At 37.7% G+C, this 11,847-nt stretch overlaps 3 protein-coding genes across 13 annotated transcripts in view; all 3 read left to right on the top strand.

Annotated features, from left to right (window-relative positions):
- LOC110858869 overlaps nucleotides 1-11,847 on the top strand; it is a 123,615-nt gene that overhangs the window by 8,273 nt on the left and 103,495 nt on the right. The window lies entirely within an intron of this gene.
- Nucleotides 93-1,464, top strand: LOC118438612. The gene is made up of 3 exons (XM_035859151.1): nucleotides 93-328; nucleotides 478-766; nucleotides 850-1,464. The coding sequence occupies exons 1-3, from the start codon at nucleotides 302-304 to the stop codon at nucleotides 1,131-1,133; spliced, it is 600 nt and encodes a 199-aa protein (XP_035715044.1). The 5' UTR covers nucleotides 93-301; the 3' UTR covers nucleotides 1,134-1,464.
- LOC110858913 (zinc finger MYM-type protein 1) lies at nucleotides 5,570-6,838 on the top strand. The gene is made up of 3 exons (XM_035859007.1): nucleotides 5,570-5,588; nucleotides 5,702-6,568; nucleotides 6,726-6,838. The coding sequence occupies exons 1-3, from the start codon at nucleotides 5,570-5,572 to the stop codon at nucleotides 6,836-6,838; spliced, it is 999 nt and encodes a 332-aa protein (XP_035714900.1).

Below are 11,847 nucleotides of genomic sequence, written 5' to 3'. Positions count from 1 at the left end.
GGATTATTTTCAGGGTACCCAACTCTGGAATCCAGAGTCTGGATTGTTACAAATTCTTTGGAAAATAGGATTACAAACTCCGCCTAAATAGTGAAAAGATTCCAAGAAACGCGTCCCGGTGGTGGTGGCTTCAAGTTTGTGGAAAATTTACTTTCTAAACGCGTCCCTCTATTTTCTTAGGCACATCATTTTTTTAACTCGTGTAGTCAAGACGTATTTTTTTATCTCCTTACATCAAATATTTTTGCACTTGCAAAACACAATAATTGATTCGTTAAAGATGAACATGGAAACTGTATAAATGCCGGCAGTAAGCGTTGCATCGGGGGTAAGTAGTTTTTTTAGTAATTTGTTGAAATTTTCCTACAAATTGTTTGGGACTGCTGAATTTTATGAATTTTTCCTCGTTTTTTGAGACATGACGCATATTTAATTGTAGTAGGATTGTAATTAAAATTTATTTATTATTATTTCCAGGTTGCCAAGGAGATCCACACTTTTAACTGGAGAGTGTACGATTTTAGCTTCCTCGTCGAGGGACGCGGCGACCTTTCCGGCGTCAAATATGAATTCCACGCCGGCGACGACATATCCATGCCGTCAGATTGGAAACTTGCCTTCAATTTGGATAAGGACGGACTGATATCGATATCCCTCCAGATGATGCGATGGAATGGATCGGCAGACCAGGTTTTTGCCGGGTTGGAAGTCAAGACACACCCGGACAGAATTATAACACTGGAGGGAGAGTTTAAATTGGAGTGTAGTAAGTTTGAAAAAATCAAATTTGAAATTCCCCGCCGTCCTAGATAAAATATTTAATGGCGGGTATTTAATTTTTTTAAATAGATGATCCATTCCGAAACTACTACCCGTCAGGGATGCCGCCTGAAAAGATCAAATTCAATCGGTGGGAACCCGAATGGCGGGTATGGCGAAATTGTGGCGTCATGCCGGTAGATCTTGACACCATGAGACAACTCCTGCTCGATGATGTGTTCTCGTTGGACATAAAATTTACCTTGTTTGGTGCAAAGTTGGAGACGACATCGGTGGGGGGAAGGAAATCGGTTGATAATTTGACACCGGCACTGCTCGACCTCATGACGAGAGGTGGCAGTATCCGGCATTAAAGTTGTATGGGAAATTTTAATGGGTCAGGAAATGAGGTAAAAATGGGTTACTGGATTTCATTTGTAATTAAATATGTCAACTTCAAGTTTAATACTATGCTTGATACATACATATTTCTGTACTTGTTGAATCTTTATGAATTTAAAAAATTTTAAAAGTGGATTGTTTACAATTTACTGAAATAATTAACATAATTTATTGTTAATTAAATTTACGACAAATTTGTAACTTATTATTTAAAAGTTGGAAACTTTGATACATTCTGTAAGAAGTATGTGACTACTAAAATTACTAGCGAATAAAATCAATCCTTAGCAGATTATTACTAAACCTTTGGTATTTTTGACTTGTCAACAGCAGTACATGAAAAGCAGAAATTCATTTGTTATTTAGTACGCAGAGTAATTTTTCTGTACCACACATACATTACTATACCGCAAAATTTTAATTAGTTCCAATATTTAAATCTTTGTCAACTTTCCCATAACATACTTTAATGCTTTCGATTCGATAACAACAATAAATTAACAGTTGATGAAAAGCAGAAATTCATTGTCATAAAAGTTGTCCCAATTTCCATAAAATTCGACCCAAATCGAATCTTTAGAGGGGAAGCGGCCCTCACAATTCTCCACTTTAGGCTTGCGAACCTTCCACAATTAATTTTCCTCAGACAGTTTTTCGTCACCTTTTTCGACACGAGGTTCGCCTTGCCGGACGCGTAGCAGATGAAAAGCGTCATCCCCAATGCGTCCAGAGCTATGAGAGGGTAAACGAGGAGGGCGATTTGATCTAAAGAAATTTCATGGGCGAACGAAATTGTTAAAAATGCTCCAAAAATGACCGCAAGACATCCCGCGGAGTAGAAAAAGGTCAAGTGGAAAGATTGGAACCGCGAATTATAGATGGATTCAATCACCTTGATTCGCTTGTATAAGCTAAGGGTGGGTGAAGTGGTTTTAGAATTAAGGTGATAGACAGAGTAGAAATTTTTCGAGTAGATAGGCCTGAAAAAAAATAATTATTTTTTTAAACGCTATAAAACTAATTTTAAATTAAAAGTCTGAAACTTAATGAAGCTCATTTTTCCTTTAAAAAAATCAATCTGTACCACAGATTCTCTATACCTTCGTGTAATATTTCATAAGGAAAAGTCGGCATAAATTTTGCGAGAACACAAAATTCGCAAATAATTATTTACAATTTATATTTATACCTCGTTTTATTACTATTCTTCTTTGAACATGCCCCTTGCTTATCCAGAGCTTCTACATAAGCCAAAATACTCGTCAAAACTGTTCCATAACTCGTCCCAACCAGAAACGCTGCATGGGAGGCGAACCAATACCAAACCAAAAATTCGAACGAGTCAATAACCCCCAGAGTTAGGCCCATAGGTGGCAGGTTATTGCACTGTATCACTTCACCCCTTGATAAGTAAATCGATCTCAACATGGGAGCCATACAAGGATCCAGGAGTTTTAGAACGGTCACACAAATTGGAATCCCCACGGACGTGAGGCACATTTGTATGAGCCAGAATTGTGAAAGTTTTAAAAGTCCGGAGGATTTTTTTGAATTTTCGCGGTCTTCACTTCTGTTCAATTGGAAGGTTTCAAAATGCAGGAGAACATTTAGCATTTGTGTGCAGGCTTGGGGATTCATGAGATAAATTGGTGAGAATCCGAGATATGTCAAAACCCAGTAGGAACTTCGCAAAAATTTGGGTGTGTCTAAATACCGAGATAATCTGAAGTTGTTTAAAACTAGGAAAATTCCATAGAAAATAAATAATAATTTTCTTGGCAGGTACATTATCAAACGTTCAAGTTTGGTGGTTCTAATTGGTTTCCAAGTTGAGGTGGTGGGGTTCCAAGCAATCTTGGAAATCCCTAAAAAATTGGACAATTTTATTTGAACGTTGATTAAGGAAACTAGGCGAGACAGAAACATTGTGAAATTATTCGGAATTGCTAGAACTAGGAGATATTTTGCCAAGTTTTTTCTAGGGATGTAAAAAAATTGTGAAATTTATGTTATTCACGAAATACTGCGTTCAATTTGCAAAATGGCAAATAAAGGGTGGCGCACTTACAACTGGTACACCTTCTTGTATTTGCTGAAATATGAATATTTATTTTCCCACCCAACCGATTTGATTAATTGTTTTTTTCGTATATTTTAAAAGTATTTCTGAAATTAGAAAAGACTATGGGGTTGTTAAAAAGAACTTAATAAATGAAGGACGGCTAATAAAAAATTTCGCGTCGAAAATAAAAGTTTCTGGAACTCCGGTTAAGAAGTGGCTCAAATCTTCCGCCACTAAGACCAAAACGACAGAAAATGCTCTCACCTATATCAGAATCACAGATTACATGAAATTTGAAAGAGAAGAGTAGTGATTCCGTGCGAAGTGATAAGAAAGCCAATCAAGTGAAAACGGTATCGAGATAGAGGTAAAACTATTAGTCGTATATATTTGCAACAGTATATAAAAATCCAGTCATGGGGAAAAACAACTTGCGAACATTCCCACGAACAGTTACGAAGACAAAACAACCTCCCACACAGCTTGCTATTTGGAGAAATCTCCGAAAACGAGGATTTTTGCGCGCTGAGAGTAGGGGTCAACAAAAGCGGTCCCACGACCTGTTACGGATGAGTCATTGGTTTAGCTCTACCCCAAAGACAACACACATAATAATAAATAAGATACAGTGAAGAAAGGAAATTTGGCGGACGTAGGAACTCTAAAACATTGCATTAAAACAATGGTAGCTGCACGATTTGTGTTCACTGGGTCACACCACCTTACGTCGTGGAAACCAAGCCGTTAAAAAAAGGATATTCAAATGACAAAATTTTACATATATGCATCGTATACCTGCATGACAAGGCTTTATTCCCATCACAAAGAAAAATCACTATTCAACAAGACGGAGCCACGCCCCAACCTTTATGAGTAGTTACCGAGTTTATGAAGGTGCAAGGTGTCGTCATGTCATGGACTGGGGTGTAGCTTGAAAACATCCGGGACTTCAACTGAATCGAAAATTTGTATTCTATTCTCAAGGATGCGACATACAAATCACTTGAAATAACCACCAAACACCAATTAATCGTAAGGTTTCAAAAAAAGTGGAAATCGATACTGGTCGGTGTGTTACAAAACCTCATGAGGTCAGTCCCTAATCGAACTAATTTGATTTTAGATAATATCGGCGGGTTCACAACATATTAGAGAAGGTGTGCTAACAAATTTGGGACGATCGGTCCAGTAATTTTTGAGATATTACACTTTTTATTTTTTCTACCTAGGTGTACCAGGTGTAAGTGCGCCACTGTTTATATATTTCGCAAATTGAGAAACCGCGTATGTAGTTCCAGGTTTTGTTTGTTTATCTTATTTTTTATTTAAATTTTTACCTAGCATTTACCTCAGTTTATATAAGGAAGTGTTTTCAAATAATTGTAGTTAATAGGTATCCAATCATGAAATACAGATAAACGACAGGATCGATTACACAGTGCTTTTTGCATTTGTCCAAATTGGATAGTTACCTGTCAATCCATACGTATCAATCATCCCCACATGTGTCATTGGCAATAACTCATTGCAAATTGGAAAGACTACGGAATAATCAAATCAGTAGGCTGGCTAAGTAATTGTAGCTGAGTAATCTGGAGGATGTTTCACAGACGTAAAGTTTACTTGTCACAGCTGGAGGCAACGACTCCGTTGTCTAAGAAATTAGGATGATAGCATGTTACATACAATGCTGATGCCAGAAGTTAGTAATTTTCAGAATTGCTTATTTTCGCTCTTTGAATTTGTTGTATAAACTATGCTTCATTTAATCATAAGTGTATGTATTAGCAGTGTAGGAAAAGAAGATTAATAAATGCTATTGATGTCAGGTGATACCTTTGCAAAACGACTCCACGAATTTATATCCAATCTAAATAGTTACTAAAATTATTTACAATTTAAGATGTTAGTTATCAGTGGCGGCGGAAGCGTGGGGACATGGGGACAATGTCCCCACGGAAATTTGGGCGTGGGGACACTCAATGCAATTGTCCCCACGGTTTTCTTGCATTGAATTACAAAGAAACGTCGAGTATAAAATAACATATGGCAATAAAGTTTTACGATTTCTAAAAATAATTTTGTCAAAGCAATGATAGACATGCATATTTATTTTCATATAAACATAATCTGGTTACTAATGCAGTGGTTGAAGTACTCGCTTCATTGGCCCAAAATGAGATTCTCATCCCCGGGCATCCCTGACTCAAATTAATTACATGTGCAGTTTTATTTTGCTTTCCGTTTTGGATTAGAAAAATTAATTCTCTTCACTGTAGATATAGTGGAAAATTTCCACTGGAAATTAAATAATATACTGCTAGATTGAATTGCGGCCTTGTTGTCATGGCGTCGAAGCGGTTAGGTAAAAAAATCGACGAATTCTTCATTAAAAAACCAAAACAACTGCCTACATTAGTTGACAAAACTTTTGTCAACTAATGTAGGCAGTTGTTTTGGTTTTTGTGTGCATTAAAGCTTTGGATATGAAGATAATTTCTCTACCATCTGGAAACAATTCATTTCTACTGTACGGCTTTTGGAATTGGAAAAAAGGAAAAGAAAGGTTGGGTGTTCATGAAAAGAGTGAAACACATCGGACTGCAATGTTAAAATTGACAAATATTCAAAGGAAACCAAACCAAATATCTTCACTACTGAATTCCCAGATTAAATCTGATCAAGACGCCGCCCGTAAGTGTTTTCGAACGATGTTCACGACAATCTCATTTCTTGGGAAGCAAGGAATTGCACTTCAAGGACACGAGGCCGACAGAGGAAATTATTTGGAGTTACTCAAACTTCGGATGGAAGAAATTACAGAGCTTCAGACATGGTTGAGGAGGAGTAAACCTTTGACGTCACACGACATACAGAATGAAATGGTGGACATTATTTCGAAAAACATTTCGCGGGTAATAATCAAGAAAACTCAAAATGCCAGAGAATTCAGCCTTATTGTGGATGAGACGACAGATGTGTCAACTAATGAGCAAGTCAGTATTTGCATAAGAATCGTTAACGATAATCTGGCTCCCGAGGAGTATTTCTTGGGATTATATAAAACTAATTCCACGACCGGTGAGAGCATTTTTGAAGTAATACAGGATGTCATAACAAGATTTGGACTGGATTTCTCAAACCTGCCAGGACAATGTTATGATGGAGCAAGTAATATGTCGGGGAAATGTATTGGTGTTCAAAGTCGAATTCAAAATATTGAGCCTCGTGCGCTGTATGTTCACTGCATGAACCACAGTCTGAATCTTGCCCTTCAGGATACAGTGAAATCCATCCCATTCCTGCGCGAGACTTTGCAGTACCTAAACGATGTTGGTGTCGTGCGTAACCTGTCGCCAAAACGGTAATTAGCATTACTTGATAGTTATTAATTATCCTGACCTGTTTAACTTTTAGATTGGGGTTTCCTCTGCTCCGCTTGTCTAATAATAATTTTGTTTATTTGCATAAATAGATATACTAATTTTTATATATTTTCTAGAATGGAGTTATTTGCTGACATTGCCCGCGACCACGACTCCGATGTTCTCTCTATCCGCCCTCTATGCCCCACGAGGTGGACCGTCAGGATTCGCAGCATTAACTCCGTGTTGAAGAGCTACCCAGTTTTGCTGGATTTTTTGGAAGAGCTTGGGCGGAATAATGACCCCGCATCCGCAACTGCAAACGGACTCCACTCTCAATTTGAAAAAGGGGCGACGCTTTTCGGAGTCATGCTGTGTCAAGCCTTATTTGAACCTACCGAGAGATTAGCTCATGCTCTGCAAGGCCCATCATATAGCGTCGCCGGATCAATTGAAGCTGCATCTAAAGTTGTATTATTCCTTAGCGGCTTATTATTTTTCGAAGAAGTATGTCCCCACGCTCAAAAACATCTTCCGCGGCCACTGGTTTGTTTAGACCGGTTTTTCAAATTTCGCCGATTCAAAATATGTATTTTTAAGTCGTAGGTGCCTCCTTGTAGGTATTACTCACTTAGGCTTTTAATAGGATAGTTAGGATAGGATAGTTATAAATTATAAAAATGCTATAATATATGGTTCAAAAATATTCTCATTCTGCCTACTTTACGAAAAGTTAAAGGTTTTGCTATTTCTTATATTTTGATCGAAGGTACGAAATGTGTTACAAATTGTTACCTTAACAGAATTGTTGTTTTCAAATAAATTCTAACACTGCTTTCATTATATTCTAATAACTATGTATCTTCTCACCAAGTGAGCATAATTATACCGCAATATTTTGTAAGTTTAGTGTGTAATAATTTCTGACCCCTACGGATCGAAATCCTTTACGGCTAAATCCATCTTGGACTTTAGCCTAGGATTTTACAATTTCTAAATGCGCACCAAATTTCAAATCGCCTGGATTACTAAGTAGAGCGAATTAGTAGTACCGCGTAAAAAAACATTGAGACGGACGGACAAAGTGATTCCACCTGGCTAAAAAAGGTTACAGCTGCACATTTTTAACGAAGTTTATTTTTTTCCAGAAGATGACATGTATTGCCGTTCCGAGCATCACATCAAAATTGTTTTCGTGCTTGACGGAAAATATCCGTTCTATTTAACGGACGAGGAGATTCCTGGTATGCACTACAAAATCTTGAGTCCATGGTTAATAAATAAATAGATCATCCGTGCCTTAGTGCGGGTATCCCGCAATTTTGCCGGAGCCAGAAATGGTCAGTCTCATTATGAGACTCTCATATATTTAAATTAGTGTTGAAATTAAAGGATTATTCCCAAAGATGTTTTAATTAATACTGCAAAATTTAGAACTCCAAAAGCAAAACTTTACCAAAGCTACAAAAATTCCTGCGACAAAAAAATTGGACGGATTTTAAAAGCGTTTTTGAAGCATGCGAACTCATGCTGGTGAATTTCTGCATTTCTGGTGAATTGCAATATTCATTCTGACCATTAAGACAAATGTGTCATACTCATGTCGTATCAGATTACTAGCAATAACTGGAGCAACAAACTTATGCGAAATTTGTTCTCTATTCCCTCCCATGCTAAAATCTCGTTGGCTTTCCAGTAGTTTACCCACTAGATAAATAACTCAACGCAATACAACGACTTCTCTTTTTTCATCATCATCATCAACTTCATATTTCAATGAAGCGATTTTCTCGACTCCTTCTTGAAAAAAATTCTCATCCTCGTTCATTTTAACTACGTTTTCAAAATTACTTGAGGCCTCTTGAAATTCATTTTTCTTTATTCCAATGCTAGAATTTCTAACGATATTGACCAGCGAAGTCCATCCATTAGAAACCAAAACTATTGCTACTAACGAGAGCAATAAAACAATAAAATTCCAGAAAAGGTTTCGCCTTTCTGGACTCAGAAACAAACGTGAGACAGCTCTTAGCTGCTCTCCCATTAAAGTTTGAGTTAGGGAACAGTCTGGGCATCCTAGTGAGCGAGTTGACTTTTTCTCCTCGCCACTTACCAGTAATGTAAATGATTTTTGTCACTAAGACTTCTAATTTGCAGCTAATACAAAATGGATTGATTTCGTTTTGGTGGCAATAAATTCCCAAGTTTGTGCTTTACAATTGCCATGTTGCATAAATTCCATAATAAATCTCGGTGAAAAGTATTGGACTGAAACATGATATGAGTCCATGTTTCAGTTCAATACTTTTCTCTGAGATTTATTATGGAATTTATGCAACATGGCAACTGTAAAGCACAAACTTGGGAATTTATTGCCACCAAAACGAAATCAATCCATTTTGTATTAGCTGCAAATTAGAAGTTTTAGTCGAATTTTTTCTCCTTTTCTGGTTCGCGATGCCCCGTTTGGAGAGTGGGAACGGTGACTCTCAAAACCCAAAGCAACTTTTTACATGCAACTGCCTGCATTGTTTACATGAAAATCAGCTGCTCTCTTCGCCCCGCCCCCCTCCATAGAAAATAAAGTCTCCCGGCACACAAGGAGACGCAACCGTCGTCTCTGTCTTTTAGTTATGAGATTTTTTCAACGTATATGCATTCTTAACGTGGATTCGGCCATCCCTATGCATTTCACCTCTGGTGATGATAAAATAATACGTGGTTCTTCATTCGTTGCATTTTCTGCAATTTTTCTAGCAATTTCAGTCGCTCGGTGAGCAGTTACATCACTCACTGGATTCATAAACAAAAGTGAGGCAGCTTTTCGCTTCTCTCCTTTTGTCGTACCAACCATCCTCTTACATTTCATCTCTAATGATGAAAATGAAATACATGACTCTTCCTTCGTTGCATTTTCTGCAATTTCGCATGCAATTTCAGTCACTCGATAAGGATTCAATTTGCTCAATTTCTCATGCAAAACGGCTTGTTTTTCACATACCATGCCAGTATTTACTACAGGCCTAAACTGCAAAATTTGCAGCCCATCTCTTCTTACAGCTTCAATGTCACGCTTACCATTTCGGTAATAAATAATTTGATCTCTGCCAGTCTTTCTCACTTCCAGTCCCTTGTCCAGCAAGACATTTTCGGAAAGTAAATTGGCTCCTCCTGGCACGTACTCAACATTATTAATCACTATTTCTTTCCAATGCTTATTAATCAAAGCATGAACTTTAACTTGACCAACTCCCTCGGCATACATACGGGAATTGTTAGCAAGTTTAACTGGTTTCGGCACACTGTACTTTTCGTACTGGTGAAACCACTGTAATACTCCACAATAATGCCTACTTGATCCAGAATCAGCTATCCAAAGATTTGAGAGAGATCCAGCAGCATAAGCTCCTCCGCTCTCCTCATCTTGACACTTTTTCCCTGGACAATTAGGATAATTTCTCCAATGACCTTTCAATTTACATACGTGACAATGGCTCTTATTTTTCATAATTGCAATTTCTTCTTTAGTGAACTTTTTGGCTCTGAATGCTTTACCATATTCAGCATCCACATCTTGGCTGGACTCTTCGTCCTCCAACTCAAAAGTTTTGAGTCGGGAAAGCAGAAGGGCAGAGGTTTGTTTTCCAAGGTCGACCGACCTCCAGGCCTCCCTAAATTGACGATATTTGACGCCCATTAAACTGGAGACAACTCTGGCTACTTCAGCCTCGTCGTCTATAACAAGTTTCACATTTCTTAGCTGCGCTGCAATGTTCTGGATTTCAATCATAGTCTTGACTGGCGATTTTTCATCTGCTATCACACTATAATACTTTTGCCAAAGAGCTTGCTTTGACTCACCGCTAGTACTTTCATAGATGGAACTTAGCTTTTTAAAAATTTCTGCGGCCGTTTTACAAGATGACACAGCTTCCACTTGGTCATCTCCCATGCTTAACAACATGCACGTCTCGGCTTCATTATTAGCTTGATCCCACAATGCAGGGTCACTTCCTGTAGCACTTGGACGCGTTGTACTTCCGTCCACAACTTCCAGGATTTTATGCGATTTAAACAAACACACCATTCGCAGCTTCCACACTCTATAATTATCACCATTCAATCTGGTAATAGCAGAAGTGTCGAATCTCCTCGTGGAAATAACTGTCGTGGTTGACACTGGATCAGGCATTTTCTACCTTTGTGTTCTTGGTTGAAAACTGAACAGTTACTGTTATAACTCAACTAAATAAACTCTTTTTCAGAGTCTCGTCTCAAGTTTCTCACGTCTCACTCAGATTTGGCAGAGCCGTGCTGATAACGTGTTCAACGAAATGAGTTTTAGATCATTTCAACTCTGAGTACAATTAAGGACTGATTTATTCTTCGTCCATTAATAATAAAGCAGTACATATTATGGTAACTACAATTAAATAACGCCCTAAGCTATTTAGCTGGGCATGACATTTTTAAAGGTTCAGATCTTCTCTAATTTGCTAATGCATGCATACATACATAATTACTCATACACTGATTACGTACATGCATCATCATCGTCATTTCATATCATAAATACTAAGGCATAACAAAACTAATCATGGTTATTTTCAACAAAAACACTTTCCTCTTGCAGCCAAGGTGCCTAGGGGTGTAGTACAAAAGGCCTTAAAAATATTAAAGAAGAGGATCAGGAGAAAGACCCGACTTCATCAGTCGACCGAGAGGCGTAAAAATATCGTCGACGAATTTGCAAAAAACCTTTACCAACAATTTTTGACAAAAGATAAAAGTGAATTTGGGGTGTCGTTGGATGAACAACTATTTTGTTTACAAGATACAAATGGCCAACGACGAATATATTACAATTTAGTAACAATAAAAATCTTCCAAAGTGCGTGATGCAACGCAAGGAAAACTTTTCTAACAAGTGCATGGTCGTCGGTGCTTTCTGTGGTCGTGGCGTCTTACCACTTATCAAAGTTCCTGCAAAACTTAAAGTTAATGGACGATATTATATTGACGATTTACTAAAGCCACTTTTGGAAATCCAGATTCCAAAACTTTATGGTAGCGAGACCTCAAAAGTTGTAGTTCATCATGACGCAGCGTCATCTCATACTGAAAAGTTAACGCAAGAATACGCCAAGGACTAAAACGAGAGACTTGAAATAAAAGTTATTTTCAATAGTGAAATATATGTGAAGTCACCGGATGCTAGTCATATGGACCATTTCGGCTTTGGAAATTAAAAAAAAACAT

Source organism: Folsomia candida, unplaced genomic scaffold, assembly GCF_002217175.1.
Source record: "Folsomia candida strain VU population unplaced genomic scaffold, ASM221717v1 Fcan01_Sc023, whole genome shotgun sequence".
NCBI classification, from domain to species: Eukaryota; Metazoa; Arthropoda; class Collembola; order Entomobryomorpha; family Isotomidae; genus Folsomia; species Folsomia candida.
This window is presented reverse-complemented; position numbering and strand designations above follow the sequence as displayed.